This window comes from Nicotiana sylvestris, chromosome 11, assembly GCF_000393655.2.
Source record: "Nicotiana sylvestris chromosome 11, ASM39365v2, whole genome shotgun sequence".
Classification (NCBI taxonomy): domain Eukaryota; kingdom Viridiplantae; phylum Streptophyta; class Magnoliopsida; order Solanales; family Solanaceae; genus Nicotiana; species Nicotiana sylvestris.
This window is the reverse complement of record NC_091067.1, coordinates 67,250,189-67,272,287: the sequence shown is the minus strand read 5'-3', so window position 1 is coordinate 67,272,287 and position 22,099 is coordinate 67,250,189. Positions and strand designations below refer to the sequence as shown.

At 39.5% G+C, this 22,099-nt stretch overlaps 2 protein-coding genes across 2 annotated transcripts; both read right to left on the bottom strand.

Annotated features, from left to right (window-relative positions):
- Positions 1-1,052: 1,052 nt before the first annotated feature.
- Positions 1,053-2,488, bottom strand: LOC138881129 (binder of USO1 and GRH1 protein 1-like). Its single transcript, XM_070161330.1, has 4 exons — positions 2,380-2,488; positions 1,745-2,190; positions 1,307-1,459; positions 1,053-1,196 (listed from the first exon to the last, which is right to left on the bottom strand). The coding sequence occupies exons 1-4, from the start codon at positions 2,486-2,488 to the stop codon at positions 1,053-1,055; spliced, it is 852 nt and encodes a 283-aa protein (XP_070017431.1).
- A 2,939-nt stretch (positions 2,489-5,427) lies between these two features.
- LOC104227504 (probable 1-acyl-sn-glycerol-3-phosphate acyltransferase 4) lies at positions 5,428-9,694 on the bottom strand. The gene is made up of 4 exons (XM_009779753.2): positions 9,564-9,694; positions 6,231-6,969; positions 5,987-6,117; positions 5,428-5,905 (listed from the first exon to the last, which is right to left on the bottom strand). The coding sequence occupies exons 2-4, from the start codon at positions 6,800-6,802 to the stop codon at positions 5,463-5,465; spliced, it is 1,146 nt and encodes a 381-aa protein (XP_009778055.1). The 5' UTR covers positions 6,803-6,969; positions 9,564-9,694; the 3' UTR covers positions 5,428-5,462.
- Between the last annotated feature and the right edge of the window lie 12,405 nt (positions 9,695-22,099).

Below are 22,099 nucleotides of genomic sequence, written 5' to 3'. Positions count from 1 at the left end.
CCGAGATTTCTTCTATTGCCTTGTTTTGATTGAGAGGACCCTGTATGACGTGCTTTTCACTTTGGACAATTATTTCAGTCTATGTTCCATGATAGAGATCATGTTTTAGGATCGTATTTCCTAAATTGGCCAAAGTGGGCATTTGTGAGATTGTTACTGATTTGAGTTAGTTTTCATGCTTATATGTTGAACATACATCCGTTTCCTTATTGAGTTGTCCTTGTGCACATCACTGGTAGATTGTGAATTTATGTGTTGGTGACAATTGTTGGCATGATATGTTGTTATGATTGTGAAATATGTGGAATTATTGGGCGGATTGTTCGGGTGTTTGTACGAGATTTCTGTTGTACTATTATTATGTTGATATTGCACTTGTGGTGTGATAATGCAGGTTATATCGGGTTTGCACATGTGGCGAGACAAGATGGGATAATTTGTTAATACGCGTGTGGCGAGACAAAACGGACATTTACTTTACTGATGCTCACACGGTGAGATAAGGCTGACTATGTGGGGATGATATGTGATATTCTGGGGGCATTTATTGATGATGTTTGTGTGGTGGTGAAAAAGGGGTATTCTTGTTTGTGCTTATGACTTCTTTGTATATATCATGTATTTATACATGAATTGTTTTGTGGTTTCTTACCTTCCATTCTATGCCTTGTTGTTACTTGATGATTTTTGTTATCTCGTATTCTATCGTGTTGTTGGAAGCATAACGGATTAAGATTAAAAAAGTTGTTATCATGCATTACTTTATTTGATTTTCGGTAAATTCCTCTTGAACATGTTATTGGTAATTGACACAAGTATGATACATATTGTGGCATGAGGTCTATACCGTGCAGGTATGATATATGTTGTGGCACGAGGTCTTTGCCATGCAGATATGGTATATACTGTGACACAAGGTCTTTACCTTGCAAGGGTGATTGACAATATGGGCACGAGGTTTCATATGTGTACGATTTCTATTGGGTGACTTGATGTTGAAACTTAGCCTTATCTGTATTAAATTGCTATAACTTGTTCTGCTAAGATCTCAGTTATTGCTTTTTGTAACCCTTCTTGTTGCAAGTCTCTTTTTCCGAGGCAAGGCGGTCTATGTTTTGCTTCCAGCCCAAGGTCTCTGCCTCCTTCGTGATGGCCTTATCACGAAGCTGCTCGATCTTCTCGGCCTTCTGCTGAACCTGCAGGATTGAAATATTAGTCGTCGTTCCCGAAATGATATGTCGAGCTTCTAAAGGATTTTTTTTATTATCTGCTCAATCAGGTCGGTCTGCTCTTTATGAGTTCTGACCAACTCGGCTCGGAGGTCCTTGATCTCCTCTTCTTTTTGCCCACTGAGAAGTTTGAGGCAATTCCTCTCCTCCGTAAGCCTTTGAAGATTGGCCTCGCATTGGCTCAGCTCTGCCCGGGATTTGGAAAATGTATTCCGGTGAAGTGTCAAGGCCTGTGCAGAAATAAAGGAAGTTAGACAAAAAGAAATAAGCATAAGTGTAATATCAATAAGGGGAATAGAGACTTGCCTAACTCAGATGTTGTTGAGCCTCATCGAAGAGACTCGATGCATTACCTAGGTCGGTAGCATCTTCGACCCCCGTGAAGCAATACGGAAAAGGTCCTCTCCCTCATGGACCGTTCCCACATTGGGGGTTCCCATGGCCTAGGCTTCTTGAATCTGCCCGTCGAAAAATGTGGAGAGGGGCGGCGAGTCGTTGATATATATTGCTCCAACCAAGCCACTTGGGGCATTCTCTTTGATCCGAAGGGCTTCAGAACCGGCCCCCTCAAACACATCCGCTGATTGTTCGTCATGGCGGGAGGCATCTTCAGCCTCCGACGACTGGGAAATTTGCTCGGGCCATCTCCCGAGATCTCCTCGGTCCGAGGCTGAACCTTTTTTATCATCAGCGGCCTTAGGGACCTCAGTGCTCCTCTTTCGTGCCACCAGCTTGTAGTCAGCGTTTTTATTTTCCTCTTCTTCATCTCGTAGTCGCTGAGCTACATCGGCAGGCAGGGCGGTGTTGTTGTTCTTTGACTTACGGGCGTTACTCTTTTTAGGCTTTGGAGTCTCTGAGGGCGAGACCCTTTTTCTTTTCTTCTCCTTCGACGGCCTCAGGACCGGGGCCGGAACCTCCTCCTCTCTAGACGGGGGCCTCATGACAGTAATGTCTCCAAGGCCTATATGAAAAGAAATCAAGTGAATGAGAAAGGAAATATTTCGGAAAAAGATCATCTAATACATGAAAATAAGCTTACCATGATTTTTGGCCTCTCATCGGCCCCTTGCCAAATCGCGCCACGAGTGCTCGGCATATGAAAAAGTCGATGCTAGTTTCTGAACCCAGCCCTCAAGGTTCGGAATTGCACCAGGCATCCAAGAATCCGCTGCATCATGGGGAGGAATATCGATGAGAAAAAGCAAAGGAAACAAGACAGTAAATGGAAGCCATGGGTGGGGTTTGTACTTACTCTTCATATTCCATTCCTCGGGGAATGGAATTTTCTCGGCCGGGATTATGTCGAAAGTCCTCACTCGGAAGAACCGGCCCATCCATCCTCGATCCTTATCCTTATCTATGCTCGAGAACAATACCTTGGTAGCCCGACGCTGAAGCCTTATTAACTCGCCTCGATAAAGATGGGGGTTGTACATTTTGATGAGATGGTCGAGGGTGAAAGTCATCCCTTCGAACTTGCTCACAAAGAATTGGAGCAGAATAATGATTCGCCAAATAGAGGGATGGATTTGACCTAGGGTTACTCGGTATTGGTGGCAAAAGTCGCTGATGACGTGATCGACGGGGCCCAGCATGAAAGGATAAATATAAACACATAGAAACCCTTTCATGTAAGTAGTGATGTCCTCTTCAGGGGTCGGAATCACCACCTCTTTGTCTCCCCAGTTGCAATCTTTCTTCATATGTTTGAGGTCGTCCTCAGTTATCGAGCATATATATCTCGATATTTGCTCACATCGGCCACGGACCGACGAAGTTTTCTCGACTTTGAAGTCGGAAGTAAGATCACCCCCCCCCCCAAGGAACAACTCCTCGAGGTATGGCTCTACCGGCGTTTTATCCCCGACCGTCCGCGATGAAAAAGCTTTTTCCTTTTGAGTAACGATTTTAGATGTTTTTGCCATTTTTATATGGATTCAGAGGAGATGAGATTTATTGTTTTGAGAAAAGGTTGACAACAGGATTTGACGAACTTGAAGGAAGTAGAGTGCTTTGACGATTAAGGGAAGTTTTAAAAGTAAAGTTTGAGAAAATTATGATAAAGACCTATTTATAACGTTTGCTATGGCGGTTCAAAGACACTGGTGGTCGACCATCAACTGATGCTCATTAATGATTTTGGGAACTCTATCGACGCGATGCTTCTGTCTTACATATAAGGATGACGTCATAACTGGTCGACGTATAAAATCAAAGGCTCAATTTGTTTTTTCTCATTACATTCCAAGAAACGAGGGGACTATCTGTATACGAATAAAATAGGGCTTGCCTGATTTTTCCATTTAATCGAGACCAGGGAATCACGTCAGGGGTCAGTCTCGTAACGCATCAGGTCAAAGCACGAAGATAAGGTAACGAGCTCGAGAATCGAGGTGCTCATCGAGATCGAGGCCAACATGATCGAGACTATATATGACAGACTTCGAACGGAGTGCAATAACAAAAAGGCGAGATATCCGTAACAGGTCGGAGATCCCAGAACAGATCAAATCAAGGGCAGTTGTTTAGGCTAATCATGGGATTTACTTCTATAATTAGAGTTATACCATAATTAGGATTCCTCTACTATATAAAGAGGACTGTTCATCATTTATAAGCACCTTACATTGACACAGATCAAAGCAATACAATATTCTCCATTTAATTTACATTCGCTTGTTTATCAACTTGTTACATTTTAACCGTTCTTGCATAACTAGCTTGAGGGTATTGAAGCTCGAGAGCTCTGTTGACACATTGGTTTGCTTTATATTATTGTCAATTTCCATCACTTATCTTTACGTTTATCAATTGGTATTAGGTGAAATCATGTATCCTTAAAATCACATTATAAGTTTAATTGTTATCCAATTTTTAGGGTAAACAGTTCAAAAATCAGGAATCGTTCCTGGAGTTTGCACTAATAAAGATTCAAAAACCAAGAATCATTTCTGAAATTTGCACTAATACAACTTCAAAAATCAGGAATTATTGTTGGGGGTTGAACTTATAATGTTTTGAACCTCATGAATCATTCATGGGATTTGAAAGTTCAGCAAATTTTTGAACTCCAATATAGTTTACTCATGAGCAGGGGCGGGTCTAGAGTGAAATATATGGTTTCTCGGGAACCCAGTAACTTATGCATAGACTCTATATTTTTGTTAAATTTTTTATTAAATATCTATAAATATCTATTTGTGAACCCATTTATTATTGTATATTACTTTGAAATTGCGACAAGAACCCATATACTTAAAATCCTGGATCCACCTCTGCTCATGAGATTTCACTTGTCAAAGCTTCGAACTCCATTACCGATTATTGGAGTTATTTCCGTATTTTAATTGGGGCAAAAATATCAATTTAGTTGGACAATGGCTACTTCACTAATGCATTTAAAAAACTGACTAAACTCTAGTAGCCGGTCCAAAAAATAATTAATCGGGCTAAATTTTTCATTTTAATATCTCACTAGTGAGAATGATTGTTTTTGCTTCAGAGGAGGTGGTTGTACTTGCCTGGCACCCTTATATCTATTAATGAAATACCCCATATGATTTCAACATATTCATGGTATTGAATGTATGATGTTAAACATGTATTGGTAAAAAATGAATTCATCACGTGGACAGTATAATGGACGACACATGGCAATTGACACCTAGTCAGCCTTAGGACAAATAAGCAATGAACCTGAAGGCCACTTGAAGAGTGTAATCGAGATCATTTATATCAAGATCATATGAATTAACTTATTCCCACTATTATTGTAACGAATTGACAACTGAAATTAGCAGTGAATAATTCTAGTACTAAAAGAAGATTTTCAGTAAGATCTCCTCCTTTTGTCTTTACAATCGTTTGTGTTTGTATTTTATTTTACTGCCATCACTGATTTTCTTTTCATAAATTGAGTCAGTCGATTGCTTGTGGCCTTATTGTTACAAATTAAATTGATTCAACTATTAAACAAATGTTGGGTTAAATAAAAATATGTTAAGAAATCCTAAATCTAATTTTAGCGATTGATTAACTTATTTTCGAAACAAAAAAGGTGACATGTTGACATAAAGTAATTGAGAAAACCACAAGAGGAAAGAAGGAAAACGAAATTTCACTTTCACTTCCAACAGTAATTAAGCCAAAGGAAAAGAAGAACGAATATTGTTAAGAATTTGAAGAATGCAATTCAAAATCATCATCAATATTACCTTGTGCTGGTTTTTCATTCTATGAACTTTTTCTGCACCAAGGCTTTTCATTAGTACAACCAAGAAGAGGTTGTGGTCTAAAATTGAAGTAAGCAGCAGAAGCAAGGTATAGACAAGACAAACCTACATATATTTTGAACCAGATGAATGAATAAAATGTAAAGAATGCAAGTATTCCACTAACAGCAATTACTAGTGTAAAATTGACCAAGCATTTTGCTGTAGAGAGTTCTTCTTCGGTTCCTTCATTAGGGAAATGACCATTTGCAATAAAATTAGAGAGTAACTGATCCTTCAACTGAAATGTCTCCATCAACCATGCAAATGCCTCCTTTTCGGATGCTGGAATCTCCTCTATGGGAATGCGTCTGATATGAATGTGTACTTGAGAAGGATCCACGCCGAAAACATTGTCCAATAGAGTTGGACACTGATTCTTATATGCGATAGTCACATCATAAACTGCAAATTGAACATGTTAAGGGAGTATATATAAGACTACTGGAGAGTCAAAAGTAGAAAACATTTGTTACAAGACAAAACCTGCATCCAAGGAGCTCCTTAATATTTCCAAACATGCATAAAAACCTTTCGTCTTAGGAAGCAGTACATTCTTTAGAACAGGTAATCCATTCTTGATAGCAAACTCTTGGCTGCTTTTGCACTTCTGCTCACTGCAAGTAAAGGCAAGTAGCAATTTTAGAGAGTAAACAGAATAATAATTGTGAAATGTTCAGGTAAGAATGAGACATTTCATCTTAAGATTCTAAGAATTACTATTCCTTACGTGAAATCAGTTCCCTCGGGGAAAAGGGTCAGCCAAAGTGGATCCTGAGGATTGGTAAAAGTCGAAACCATCTGTCTTATAACTGGTTCATCCACTTCTAATTTTCTCTCGAGTGGGATGAACTCCAGCACATGAAATCCCCATCCAAAGACTGGCAATCTTATCAAACTTTTCTTAAGTAGATATTTGATGTGACCCAAGCATCCCTTCCGCAATGCAAGATCCCACAAGTACATCCAATCAACTTCTGTTCTGTGGTTGGCCATCAGCAGAACACGTTCTTGTGGTGGAACATGTTCTCCAGAAAAGACCACTCTGGTTTCATTTATCTTTTCAAACAAGAACGGCCACAATCCAAGCCAAAGACCAAAGAGGAATGACACTACTTTCCTACTATAATGTGTGCTGAAGAAGCGCAAGAGAACAGCTGCTATTGGTGCGAAATAAATTAAGCAAATGAATGCGGTTGAAAGAAGAATCGCTAAACATATCACACCCCTGAGGATTCTGAAAGGTGTTAAAGGAAAATGTTTTGCTTTCTCGTCAGAGGCAAGAACCTGGCTAAGTTCCATCCTATCTTCTGTGCTCAAGGCGATTGTCTAAAAGAGCTGAAGATATGAGCCAGCTAAAAGTTCTTACATGCGCGCAATTTCAGTAACTTTACTCTCACTCGTTATATAGAACATAAATTGGCGGAGCTCCCATAAACATGGAGGACTACAACTCCTGAAGCTCATATCTGCAATTAAACAAAATATGAAGCCTAGTGAGAACAAATGACTTGTGCCTTCAAGAGTTCAAGGCTTAAGTAGTCGACAAAACTATGTCAAAGCAGATGATGGCCAAATTATCAGAAAGCAACTAAGATATCAAGAACTTAACAGCATAATGTAGACTAATTATTTGTCTCATGGAAAATGGTATGTAACAAACACAAAACTAAACACACACAATTCCACGCCCAACTTATTAACAAGTGTATTTCACTACGATAGAAACGAGAATTACAAAGGGAAACGAAACACTGAAAGGAAATTGCTAAGAACAATCAAAGTAGAAGAAGGGGATGAGGAGTACATAGAGAAGAATTGGGGATGAGGAAACATAGACTTTGCCTAAGCAGTTGACACAATTCGCATAATTCCCAAAACTGCCGATGACACCCTTTTATCCCCTTTATCACGTACTTCCCCACTCAACCTGGATCCCAAGCAAATATATTATTGGGCTGTCTAATTCCTTGGCCATATCGCGGTTTTGCCCCAGGACCAATAGCTTGGACAACCTTTATCCAAATAACTGGCCCATAAGCATTATCTAACTTATCCATGTTCACAACATGATCGTCACATTAGAAAGGAAATTCTAACAATAGGGATTAGAATAGAGAACTGGGGGATGATGATGAATGCATTTACAAGTTTCAAATAGAGATTCCTGCTCGACTTCCATAAGTTACCTGTGATATTAAGGTGATTTTAAGGCAATACTTGCCAGAGTCACATCCACCATAATAAAGAGACACATTTCTGGTAAAGAAGAGAACCTAGTCTGCATAATAATATAGTTGGACGCTTTGAAATGAGTACATTTAAGTTGGACATCACAAGAAAATGATGTAGTTGTCAGTAATTTAAAATATGGTGAAATTAACAGATCCTCTACTGGTGCTTAAAAGTTTCATAATTTAATGATATCAAGATATCTACATAACAACTCTTGTCATAAAACAAGCAGCTACTACATAAATTGTTACAGTTTCTTTTAATAGAATTCTTGTTGAGAGACTGATCTATAATAAGTTTTCATCTTGAATTGTCCCCTAGGAGTCATTTGAAAGAGTAAAATCATAGTTGGAATTACTACAAGAACTTTTGCAGTTAATGGGAACATAGAGATAATACTTAAACTATTCACAAATATCGAAAAGAAGTTTTGTTATGTTTTGCCCCTCCTATTTCTTCTTGACCTTTTTAGTTTAAAACATGTTTAGAAGTTGAAAGAAAATAGTAATATATTGATTAAATGTACTAATAATACTTTAAAGGAAGCTTCTTACCTGTTGAAGGTAACATGATGCCACATCAAATGAGCTACTTTCCAACTTAATGGCACATGACACTTGATAGGACATAGATCTCATTTTTGCAAGGCTATTATTACAAATTGTTGTATTTGACTTATAAACCAGATAAAATTTGATTAATCTTTATTTTCCTTATCAAATTAATTTACCTATTATAGAAACACTCAAACAAAACCAAATGCACCTAGAAAATGACTGTTGGCTCTGATCCTACACGACCCTAGACACTAAGAAACGAGCCCTTTTGCATTATGGTAGTGAGGAGTGACAGAGCCATAAATTTATAAGAGATGGATTCAAGAAAATATTAGTCCTTCTGTTTCAATTTAGATTACACACTTTCCTTTCTAATTCATTCCAAAAATAATGACATATTTCTACAATTATAAATAATTCAACTTTAAAATTTTTATCTTACCGATTTTATCCTTAATAAGAAGTTTTTATAACCGCACAAATGTCATGGCCCTATAAGTTTTTACCCCTTAAACTTTTAAGACCATAAGTTTCAAGAATCTTTTTTTCTTCTTAAACTCCGTGCCGAGTTAAACTAGTTCATCTAATTTGAAACGGAAGGAGTATAATACCAAAGTTGGGATTTGAGTAAGTGACCAAAAGCAATTTGAGTAAGGAAAATTTTTGTTTTTTTTCCCTTCCTATTTGATTGGTATATTTTTTCAACAAAGGAATTTAATTGGACCCCCTTCTTTTATACCTAGCTCCGCCCCTGGCAGCGAGCGGGTATAGAATATCTTCCCTCCATTGCTGGTTTCACATTTAGCAAGTTGTTAATTATTCATTCTCACCCTTAATCATAAGCATTTGGAAAAATCAAATGCTAAAGAATAGGTCCTCATAGATAGATAGATAGACATATTCCATCCATATTCTTTAATTTGCTGATATTGAATCAAACATGGGACAACATACAAGAATTTCCCCCTTTCATAAGCTAAACTAATGAAGCGACTAAACCAAAACAAACACTCATGTATTAGATTCTACGGTTAAAAAGAAACAAAACGAAACCTCAATAAAAAAAATTGAACAGCCATGATCTGCAGATTCATTTAAAAGCTTCACACATAAGCAATGACATATATCTTGTATTCATATAAAAGTGTCTGTGTGTGAGCATACACATACACACACGAACGGTCTCATATGTACATGCAGAATTGTATAAATTTAGAAAGTAGATCCAACATATAAGCACATAAATATTAAGTATACAGAGATTTGCGTACCTAGAGGTGAGCGAAACTGGAGAGCATCGAAAATGGATAAAACTTGGGAGATTTGCAGAATTGCACCTGAAGCAATATACCAAGGAGGGAAGACTCCTTCAAAGAAGGAAAATCACTATTTATAAAAGGAGTAGTAATCAAATGTTGTTACCTCTACCTTATGTCATCATTTTAGTGACCAACGAAAATGAAGTTGAACTCATGAGTCATACGTGGGTTTGTTGGATCTCTTTGACGTAAAGACTATCTATAAAATTAAATAATTAAACATCCACTGAGAAATAAATGTAATAGTTTATTGTGGATTAATAAACAAACTGTCCTTCTCCGTATATAACGCCTGTTTAACCCACTTATTAATTAAGAAGAAAAAAAAGGCATGCAACTTCTTGGTTAGAGCGTGAAACATCCTTCAGTTCATTATTTATGGACTCGCTTCTATTTAAAAAAATGATTATTGTTTGAAGGGGAATAATTTGATTGTACCCATCATGAATCAGATAAGTTAGAATTGGTATTTCTGATGATTATAATTATAATTGTGATGAGGTCATCACTTGTTTTAGATATAAATTTTGTGTTCCGAGGCCTTAAAAACCTCTTTTTGTCCCACTTCGATTTGCATGCACAATCTGGGCGCGTAGACGGAAAGCCAATATGTGAAAATCTGTGAAAAATAATGAATTTTGCCTTTAAAATGAATTTAAGTTGACTTTGGTCAACATTTTGGGTAAACGGACCCGGACCCGTAATTTGACGGTCCCGGAGAGTCCTAGGAAAATATGGGACTTAGGCGTATGCTCGGAATCGAATTCCGAGGTCCCAAGCCCGAGAAATAAATTTTTAAAGAAAATTATTTTCTAGAATATTTATGAGTTTTTGAAAATGAAATGTGTGAGATGGTATCGGGCCCGTATTCTTGTTCCGGATCCCGATATAGGTCTTACACGTGGTTTAAGTTGAGTATGTGAAATTTGGTAAGAAACGGACTTGAAATGACATGAATCGGACCTTATTTGAGAAAATTGGAAAATTTGATATAATTAAGTGATTTCATGATTTTGATGCTAAATTCATAATTGTTGAGGTTATTTTGGTGATTTGAATGCACGAGCAAGTCCGTATGATATTTTTAGGTTCGTATGCATGTTTGGTTTAGGGCCACGGAGTGGAATTCGGACTTAGGGTGTTGCAGATTTTAACTGGTATATTGTAGGCCTGCAGGCTTCGCATTTGCGAAGCCTGGCTCGCAAATGCGAGAGTTATGTCGCAAATGCGAAAAAGCCCAGGCCAGCATTACCTCGCAAATGCGAGGTACTCATCGCAAATGCGATGCATCCAGTTGTAGCCCAGTGGTCGTAAATGCGACACCAGCTTTTCAAATTTTGGGAATTTGGACCTCGATTTGAGGTCCGATTTCAGAACAAATTATATATTTGGGTTCGTGGGAGAATGGGTAATCGAGTTTTGGTTCGAACTTCGGGTTTTGACCATGTGGGCCCGGGGGCGATTTTTGACTTTTTGGGGAAAACTTTAAAAAACTTATTTTCATATATTAGAATTGATTCATTTAGTATTTATTGATGTAATTAAGTAACTTGTGGCTATATACGAGTGAATTGGTGATGGAATCAAGAGGTAAAGCGATAGTTGAGACTTGAATTTTGTTCGAGGCATCGAAGTAAGTGTTTGGTCTAACATTAGCTTGAGGGATTAGGAGTTGTGTCCTATTTGCTATGTGTTATTTGTTGAGTACTATGTATAGCCATGGTGACGAGTATCTATACGTTGGTGTCAAGCATGCCCGTGAGTCTTAAGTTGAAATCGTTGTGTTCTTAATAAGTGCTACAAATGTCTAAGTTGTTGATTCTTTGTGGAAGAATTATGATTATTCTCTTGGAAATTGCTTATGGTTGAGTATTGGTGCTAGTTGAGGTTTTCTGTGTAAAGTTAAATATTAGAACAAGTTTGGTTATAGCTGATTCCCTTGCCGGGACGTATTTACTTCTTACTGTCGATTCCCTTGCGGGGATATTATTGTTCCCTTATTGTTCCCTTGTCGGGACTCTTTTGTGATTGGTGATGAATTGCATATTGGGATCGGGTTGCACGCCACAACAATACTATATTTGGATCGGGTTGCACGCCACAACAATGATATATGATATGGATCGGGTTGCACGCTACAACAGTGTGATTATTATATGGATCGGGTTACGCGCCGCAACAATAAATGATAAAAGTGGTTATTAATTTGTTACGGTTTCCTTATTCTTTCTACTGCGAATTTCAAAATTGTTCTTTATGCTTTTCTCCTGAGTTACTATTGGTAAATGATATTCCCCTACAACATGTTTCCCTCTCCCATCCTTAATTGTACATTTCTGCTTTTAGTTTTCGTTGTATATGATATAACTGCACAGGTTTATTTGGTAGTCTGGTCCTAGCCTCGTCACTACTTCGCCGGGGTTAGGCTAGGCACTTACCAGCACATGGGGTCGGTTGTGCTGATACTACACTCTGCACTGTGTGCAGATCCCGGAGCAGCAGCTTTCAGACCGTAGTTTTGGGTGGCTGCCTTCATTCCAGTCAGAGATTCCAAGGTAGTCCTGCAGGCGTCAGCAGGCCTTGGCGTCTTCCCCTATCCTTTTAGCCTGTTTCTTTTATATATCTCAGAGACAGTGTTGTAATAAATCTTTCAGACTTTTATTTGTAGTATTCCTAGACAGTCTGTGGAATTGTAACACCAGTCTTGGGTAGTTATTGTATGGATTGGTATTGGCATCTATCTTAAGTTATTACATTTCAGTTTTCCGCTTATTAGATTTCTGCTGTTTATTAATTGTTGGTTATTAATTGTAAAATGACTAAAACGGGAAAAAGGTAAATAATTCAAATGGTCGGCTTGCCTAGCTCTCACTAGTAGGCACCATCACGACTCCCGAGGGTGGGAAATCCGAGTCGTGATAAGTTGGTATCAGAGCTCTAGGTTACATGGGTCTGACAATTCACAGACAAGCTTAGTAGAGTCTGAGGGATCAGTATGGAAACGTCTGTATTTATCCCCCAGAGGCTACAGAGTTAGGAAAAACTTCACATTTATTCTTTCATGTTGTGGGGTTTGGTTTCTCAATGCTAATTGAATTTCTACTATGTTCTTTTGCAGATGGCGAGAACACACGCTTTCTCATTCACCGATCAGCAGCCCGAGCCCCCAGCAGCAGTTCCCACGATGGGCAAAGGGCGAGGGCGAAGCCGAGCCCGTGCTAGCGGCCGAGGTAGGGGCAGAGCTTAGCCTAGAGCAGCAGCACCCGCGGTTAGTCTCAGGTTGACTTTGATGATGAGGTTCTGGTCCACGCAGTTCCGGTGGGCCCAGTTCAGGCCATAGAGGGGTTCATTGCTACTCCAGTACTCCAGGATGCTCTGGCCTGTCTACTGGACCTTATGGAGAGTGTCACCCGAGCAAGCTTGCTTCCTATAGCACCAACTGTCACTCAGGTTGGAGGAGGAGCCCAGACTCCAGCTACTCGCACTCCGGAGCAGATGGCTCCCCAGTTTCAGACTCCAGCAACTCAGCCAGTTGGAGCAGTTCAGCCGGGTGTGGTAGCTCAGACGCTGATGGAGCGGCTATGTCTGCCGATGCTTTCTGGAGATTGGACATGTTCACCAAGCTCTTCACTACTACTTTCAGCGGTGCAACTTCTAAGGATCCCCAGGATTATTTAGACAGCTTCCATGAGGTTCTCGGGAACATGGGGATAGTGGAGACCAATGAGGTTGACTTTGCTACTTTTCGCCTATTTGGATCCGCCAAGACTTGGTGGAGAGATTATTGTTTGGCTAGATCAGCCAGATCACCAGCCTTGACTTGGGAGCAGTTTACTTAGCTATTTCTGGAGAAATTTCTCCCTATCACTCAGAGAGAGATCTATCAGAGGCAGTTTGAGTGTCTCCAGTAGGGTTCTATGACTGTTACTCAGTATGAGACCAGATTTATCGACTTGGCCCGTCATGCTCTTATCATACTTCCCACCGAGAGAGAGAGAGAGAGAGGGTGAGGAGGTTTATTGAGGGACTCATTCAGCCTATTCGACTTCAGATGGCTAAGGAGACGGGGAGTGAGATTTCTTTTCAGGAGGCGGCCAATGTGGCCAAGAGAGTTGAGATGGTTCTGTCGCAGGGGGTGGTCAGGGGTCTGACAAGAGGCCTCATCATTCAGGCAGATTCAGTGGTGCCTCGTCCGGAGGCAGGGATTCGTATGGTAGAGGCCATTCTCCTAGGCCTCTTCAGTCAGCACTTCAGGTTTCTCACGGTGCTTCATGTGGTCGTGGTTTTCATATGTAGTATTTTGATCAGTAGTCCTGCAGTGCACCGCCGCTCCAGAGTTTTCGGGGTGGTCATTCAGGTTGCCAGGGTCAGTCTCAGTTTCCTCAGCCGCAAATTCAGGTGGATGATTTAAGTGCGGTAAGTATGGTCATATCTGGAGGGCTTGTCCGAGATTGGTGGGTGCTCAGTCGTAGCAGCAGGGTTCCCGTGCTATGGTTCAGGCACCAGGTGTTCCACCGCCCGCTCCGCCAGCTAGGGGTGGGGGTAGAGGGGCAAAAGTTGGAGGTAGAGGTATTAGAGGTGGAGGTCAGACAACTAGAGGTAGAGACCAGCCAGTAGCAGGCCGTCCCAGAGATGTAGTTCAGGGTGGAGGGGCTCAGCCCCGATGTTATGCTCTTCCAGCCAGGCCTGAGGCTGAGGCTTCCGATGCAGTTATCACAGGTACTGTTCTGGTTTGTAGTAGAGATTCTTTGGTTTTATTTGATCCAGAATCTACATACTCTTATGTGTCATCTTATTTTGCACTGTATCTGGTCATGCCTAGTGATTCTTTGAGTGCTTATGTATATGTGTCTACACCGGTGGGTAATTCTATTGTGGTAGATCGTGTCCATTGTTCATGTATAGTTGTGATTGGGGGTCTTGAGACTCGTGTATATTTGCTACTTCTGGACATGATTGATTTTGATGTCATATTGGGGATGGACTGGTTATCACCCTACCACGCTATCTTGGACTGTCATGCCAAGACCGTGACCTTAGCCTTGCCGGGTTTACCCCATTTGGAGTGGAGAGGGACTCCTGGTCATTCTACCCGTAGTGTTATCTCATATATGAAGGCTCGGCATTGTCGCGCCCCTTTTTCCCTCTTCACATCGGAAAATCGGGTTTATGACATTTTGGGGTATGGGACAACTCATTCCTTTTGGGAACTGGGTTTGCATTTGAAGAGTCGCCGCATAATGATTTAAGGTGCATTAGGACACCTATATGGTTCATTTCTGAGTTTGTTTGATAACCATAGGGTAAGGGCTTGAAATTATCCTAAGGGGAAGGTGTTAGGCACCCCTCGGGATCCACTAGTGTGGTTCCCGGCCAGACAGTTTTGTGAATTTGCCCAATTAGCAAATAGATAAGTATAGGCTCAAATAGTAGGGGATTTAAGTTTAAACACATAAGAGCTTGAAAACAATTATTAAAAGGCGAATTTTGAAAAGGAGTTGCAGTTTTACAAATACTTGAGAATGTAAAAGGGAGGGGGGGTCCTAGGCTCATTTATAATATGGATCACATCAATGCGATACCAGGTATGACACTCTTCAGAAGAGGGGATACACGTAGTATTAGCGCACTGGTCATCATATTCATATCTACCCTTCCCAGCTTGTTAAGGTATTAAAGCGCGGATTGGTATCTACCTCTATTGCATGCTATTACCCATCCCATTTCTATCAGTCCCGGAGGAATTTAAGACTACTATTCCTATAAGGGGGAGGATTTTAGGCTGACTCTTAGGTTTTAAAGGTAAAAAGGCTAAGGCGACATACAAAACACATAGGACTGCATATTAGGGGAAACATATAAACAATTTAAAGGGCTCATATATACCTCCGCAGACAATGCATATAAATAGCATGACTTAAACACAATTAGGGTCTGAATTTTAAAACACTAAAGCAGGGTGTTTAAATTGTTGAAGCAGACCAAATTTATTACATAACTCAGATAAGAAGTCCTAATCAGGCCTGCCTGCTAGTTGTAGCAGTGCTAATTAACAAAGGCGAGTTCAGTTTTATCATTATTACCTAAGGCTTGCCTAGGTGTGATAGTGAGGTCCTATGAGCATGATATCTATAACTGATTAGGAATGTAGTAGAGCGGTGGTTAATTTTAAACGGGTGATTTGGATCTTATAGGCATGCTTTCTCAACCATATTAATTAACACGAATGGGGTGGGTTGTTTAATCTGATTCAGACAGGCATGAGTCAAACTGATTTTAACTAAGTTGATTTAGACCCTATAGACATGAACTCTATTATAGCTGATTTTAATTCCTATAGACATGGTATCTAAGTATTAAAGGCTGATTTTGGTCCTATATGCATGGTATCTAATTGAACATGTAGTGAAGTATCAGAACCATTGAGACCCTCTAGGCATGGTCTCTATTAGAACCGATTAGATCCTATAGGCATGGTTTCTATTCGTGTGAAAGCAAAGCATGCAGAACTTAATTAAAACAGAGCAGATCCTATAGGCATGTTCTCTAACAGATCATATCGAAATACATCCTATAGGCATGTTATCTACCCTTCTAATAGCTAAAACATGCATAATCACCACATCCATTTCACTAGCCAACCCCAATATTGGTTACAAATTATTACAGACCAAATACTGAATTACATCAGAAAAAGTGTAAAATAAGAAGTTACAACCATATGAAGCATGATTCTGACTTCCTCTCTGAGTTATGGAATAAACCACCTCAAATGCCATTTGTTGTTTCAAATCCTTTCTCATATCTGGGTGTGTTAAAGTTCCCTAAGGGTCTCAAGGGACCCCGGGCAGTGCTTGCACCCAGGTTTGCATAACCAGACAGAAATGAGTGCAATGTGGAAGGGTCAGCCCTTATGTGTCCAAGTTCAGAGGGAGCTCAAGGGTCCCAAGGCAAGGCTCACACAAGATGGGCAGAACCTAGGTTCTAAGAATATAGTGGAAGTGCAGAACATAGTTGGAAGAGATTTATTTAAAACTGGGTTGAAAATAGTAAGTGGTAAGGGTGGTTTGAAAATAGTAGTAGTAAAACTCAAACTACACGGAATCAGTACAAAGGGGTCAAGGGGTTTTGGGAATACATTGTATGCAGCATATGACCCTAAAAGGGGTCAGGTTTGGTCATGCACAGCAACAACTGATGCTAGCATGCCCACAAACCAGCCAGAGTACAAACACTTAGAGGGGGTATGGGGGTTTGGGATTCATAAGTCAGCAAACACATAACAAGTGACTGACAGAGTACACACATAAGGAAGCATTAATTTAAAGGGGAAGGGACATATTACAGCATGCTAGTAATATAACTTAAATGCAGAAACATAAGCAGGAATAGACAAGAATGAAAGAAATTGGAACAATCAAAGGAACATGTTGTTGTTGAGACTTTAAAAATTAATTAGGACATACCAGTAGAGAAGCAAAGTGCAGAAAGAAAAGTAAGCAAGATTCCACAGTCTAGCCTGGGCTTTCAGCCAGCTAGACAAAGTAGCAACACAAGTAATATTAGAGAAAAGAGAGAAAAATTGAGTGTAAGTGTGTGTTCTAAACTCAAATTGTTCGTGTGTTTTGAAAGAAGAGAGGGTAGGTATTTATAGTTTTGAAAACGAGTGAAGTCTTAACATAAACATGGATATAATCACAATCAGAATCAATTAACACAAGTGATTCCCTTTAATTAAGGAATTACTGCTTAACGGATACTAACAGATTTTGATTAAGGAAAGAAATCAGTCTGGGGACAGATTGATTATTGTCATATAAGGGGCAGTAAAAACATGAAGTAAATAATCAAGTCTAAGTTCAAAATAGGCTTAATTTTTGGAAAAAAATTCAGCAAGGTAAAACACTACAGTAATTAAAGGATGGGAATCAATTAATACAAACAAACGAGTAAAATTAGGGTTCATAAGAAAACTTTTGCAATCAGTCTCAATATCGAGGGAATTAGGATCAATCAAGAAAGGATCAAGATTCTGCACCTCAACATATAAATAGCAAGGAATGAACAGGCATGCAGAGTCAAACATGTTGACAAAAGAAGCAACACAAACATACAATAGCAGTAGGGGTAAGCTAGGCTTCAGCAGTAAGAAAAGTATTCGAAGCACAGTAGTCAAGTAGTCACTTAGAATCAACAGTGAAGAAGAACATAGTAACATGTAAGAGAATCAAAAACAAGTAAAGGCCTCACAGTAACAAGTGAGGAAAACCTTTTAAGAAATTAGGGTTTTGACAACAGTAGTTGAGTTTAAGAGATGATAAGAAACCAGAAGCAGATAAGTCACACAAAGAAAAGAGAATCAAAGAATTTAATCGAACAAATACACATTCAAACAAACAAGGACAGTTTCAGAACTCGAACAAGACCAAAAGACCTAGGCTTTCCAATACGATGAAATAGGTAGAAGAACAACATGAGCAAATCATTTTAAACATAGCAAAATCATAAACAACATCAAAATCAGAGAAGAGATCTTTTAAAAACTTAAAGGAAAACCCTAATCGTTGAAAAAAATGAAGAGTCACTTTGAAAGAAAATCGGAGAATCTTTGAGAAAAACATTTAAGAAGTTCATAGTAAGCACAGATCTAAGATAGATCTGAAAGAAAAATTGAAAGATATTAAAGCTTAGGGTTTCAGAAAACCCATAGAAAGTGAGAAAGACTTCAAAATTTACCGATCTAGCCAGAACAGTCAAATATCCGACTTGAACGGCCATGGTTGGCCGGAGAAAGACCAGAGATGGCCGAAGAAAGACCATGAATAGAAGTTGAGCAAGGACTGGACCAGATCTCTTTGAGATCTGGCCATGAAATCACAGAAACAAACACCCAGGAGCCATAGAGGCCGATACACATCTCAAATGGCCATGAGAGGCCATGGATTAGGCAGGGATTGAAGTGGATTAGGGTGAAATTAGATGGCGGTGGCTAGGGTTCATGAGAGGATGCAGAGAGAATTGAGAGAGAAGGGATTCAAGGGTGGCGTTTGGTGAAGAATGAATTAGGGTAAGGGGTCGTTTTGTTTTATTTTAGGCAAGGGTAACGGTGGCCGTTGATTTGAATGATCAACGACCAGGATTGAATGAGGAATCCGGGTTGGGGTAGTTAAATTGGGTTAGGTATCGGGTTTAAATTGAAATTGGGCCGGGGGAAATTGGGTTTAATTTGGGGTCAAATTGAAGGCCAATTTGGACTAAAATTTAAATAGCCACTTTTCTCTTTTTAATTTATAAAAAATAGTAAATACATTTATGAAAACAAATTAAAAGCACTAAAATGATTTATAACATATAATTAACAATTTAAAAATACAGAATTTGATTTTATGAATATAAAACACAATTAAATCTTAAAAGGCTAATGTTGCAAATATATGCAATTTAGCTTAAAAATACTAAATAAAATTGTAGAAATATATAAAAAATTGTCTTAGCTATATTTTAGCATAAATATAAAAATCCAATAAATGAATTACCAAAAATAATAATTTTAAAAATAATTATTTGGTTTTTATGGATAAAAGAGGGAATTAAATTGATTTAAAAACCTTTAAAAGTTATGAGAAAATAATAAAACATTTGTACATACTTATATATGCAAATATATGCTATTTTGAAGTTATTTTGCATATTAAAAATATCTAGGAAAAAATTGGATATTAACAACTACCCCTCTTTACCCGGAAAGAATGAAAGAGTTGTCGGGTAAAGATATGATCGCCAATTTTGACCGAGCGAAACGGTTCTAAGAGGTTCAGGCCGTAACCTAGCTTTCTGAGCTGCCTACATATCAATGGTTTTACAGGAATCAGGCCGTTTGTAGTTCAGGATCCATCGGCGGAGTATGCCGATGAAGACGATTTCAAGAACGAATGCAATATCTAGGGCCGGGTGAGTGAACAGTTTACGAAAGTGGTTAGGTTTGATATGGCTGCGGGAACTGGAGCGGAATCGCTCCTCCTAGGTTAGTTGTTGCTCGCCAGTTTACCTGCAATTAGAAACAATACAAGCGTATATCGCGCATAAATTTAAACATGATGTAAATTCCCGTCGGACCATGAATGTTGTCTTTGGACGGTTAGGATAACGTCCTTAGACCATGACGTCTTGGGCCATGAAGCGTATGATAAAGGATTCGCAGGCCATGAAATGATGCTCTCAGGCTATGAGGATGGTGCCTCCAAACTATGATGCCTTTGAATAATGATATGCAAAAGATTAAAAGGGATCCTCAGGCCATGACATGATGTTCTCGGGCTATGAAGATGGTGCCTCCGAACGATGACGTCTTTGGATAATTTGGCAATCTTTAAGCCCATGAGATGCAATATGAGGCGATCTTTCAGCCCATGAGATGCAGTAGCATGATGCGGACAAGACAGAGCTTAATCTTGCGAATTGAAGGGCAGAACTTAGCCCATAAGAAAAGAGAAATAAATAGTGCTTGAGATAGCGCTTAGTTTTGAAATGTATTGGAGGCAGAGCTTAACCTCGAAAGGCAGAATGATAGCCTTATGCAAAGATGCGAATACAGATGGAGGTAGAGCTTAACCTCGGAAGGCAGAATGGTAACCTTATGCAAAGATGCAGAGGGAGACAACATTTTGTCTCGGAAGGCAGAATAGTAGCCTTATGCAAATATGCGAAGGGAGACAATGTTTAGTCTCGGAAGGCAGAATAGTAGCCTTATGCAAAAATGCAGATGGAGATAGCGTTTAGTCTCGGAAGGCAGAATAGTAGCCTTGTGCAATGCAAGAATGTAGATGGAGATGGAGACAGTGTTTAGTCTTGAAAGGAAGAAATGGTAGCCTTATGCAAGAATGCAGATGCAAATGGAGACAGTGTTTAGTCTCAGAAGGCAGAAAGGTAGCCTTATGCAGATTGGAAGGCCGAAGAGTAGCCTTATGCAGATTGGAAGACTGAATAGTAGCCTTATGCAAGAATGCAGATGCAAGGTAGCCTTATGCAGATTGGAAGGACGAATAGTAGCCTTATGCAAATTGGAAGGCCGAATAGTAACCTTATGCAAATTGGAAGGCCGAATAGTAGCCTTATGCAAGAATGCAAATGCAAATAGAGACATTGTTTAATCTCGGAAGGCATAAAGGTAGCCTTATGCAATGCAAATAATGAGTGATAGTAGAGTTTTCTTAGCTGATAGTAGATTGCGATGTCGTGATTACTGAGAGGATTGTGACAGACGGAGTATCACTGGCATGTGCGGATAGAAAATATTGGTAAGTGCGACGGTTCGAAGAGTTGTATTTCTGAATAATGTTTGTCCCATGAGTGTATAGTATGTTTAATGATTTTGCAATCCTAGTGCCTACATCCAAAGAAAAATCGTGAGTTTTGTAAGGGGAAGGTCAGCTCGTATCCCCGCTGGCTTTGCTTGACCTGCTCGGCTCTGATCTGGTGATACCGTATGTATCATTGGGGTAGCGTTGCTAAACAAAGCAGTTTCAGTAATAAACATGCATAATTTCATAAAAAATATATGTTATAAGTGTATAATTAAATTAGCTTTTTAGATGAACCGATGACTGCGACGTAGCTCGGGACATTGTAACCTTTCCAGCTGACCCTCCAAATTCTGCCCTAGTTTGATGGGTTGATGTTTTTGGCTGCTGCTCGCACGACGATCGGCTGAAGTTACTTCAGAATTTTGAGGGTCCTCCTCAAAATTCATCCCCATTTTCCAATTGCGGGGGGAAATAAAAATTTTATTCATTGTGACCGAATCCATAAAGCTGTCTACGTATCCCCTCTTAAATAGGAATCAGGTCGAGCGTAGTTCAATTTACATCATATAAGGAAAGCATAAGGATTACGTATAGTAATGCTTGATTGCATCTGAATTGATTGGCTTTGGCCAGACTTCTCCGTCCATTTCTGCAAGTATGAGGGCTCCTCCTGTCAGAACCCGATGGACCATGTATGGACTCTGCCAATTGGGAGAGAACTTCCCTTTGGCTTCATCTTGATGCGGAAAAAGTTTCTTTAATACTAGCTGCCCCGGTGTGAACTGTCTTGACTTGAATCTTTTGTTGAAGGCTCTGGACATTCTGTTCTGGTAGAGTTGACCATGGCAAACTGCATTCATTCTCTTTCCGTCTATAAAAGCTAGTTGCTCATAATGACTTTTTACCCACTCCGCATCGTCGAGTTCAGCTTCCTGTATGATCCTTAGGGAAGGAATTTCTACCTCGGTGGGAATGACAGCCTCTGTACCATAAACCAGCATATAAGGGGTTGCCCCGGTTAATGTGCGGACTGTGGTGCGATACCCCAACAGAGCGAATGATAATTTTTTGTGCCACTATTTATGCTTCTCTATCATTTTCCTCAATATCTTCTTGATATTCTTGTTGGCGGCTTCTACAACTCCATTCATTTGAGGCCAGTAGGCTGTGGAATTCTTGTGTCTA

Bases quoted from the DNA above. Each gene is read 5' to 3' on its own strand.
- LOC138881129 (XM_070161330.1), bottom strand. From the start codon at position 2,488: ATGAAGAGTAAGTACAAACCCCACCCATGGCTTCCATTTACTGTCTTG. The intron at 2,191-2,379 runs GTGCAATTCCGA...CTTTTCATATAG, and splicing joins AGCGGATTCTTGGATGCCTG to GCCTTGGAGACATTACTGTC. The intron at 1,460-1,744 runs GTTGGAGCAATA...ATTTCTGCACAG, and splicing joins AGAATGCCCCAAGTGGCTTG to GCCTTGACACTTCACCGGAA.
- LOC104227504 (XM_009779753.2), bottom strand. From the start codon at position 6,802: ATGGAACTTAGCCAGGTTCTTGCCTCTGACGAGAAAGCAAAACATTTT. The intron at 6,118-6,230 runs GTAAGGAATAGT...CTTTACTTGCAG, and splicing joins CCCGAGGGAACTGATTTCAC to TGAGCAGAAGTGCAAAAGCA. The intron at 5,906-5,986 runs GTTTTGTCTTGT...TTCAATTTGCAG, and splicing joins AAGGAGCTCCTTGGATGCAG to TTTATGATGTGACTATCGCA.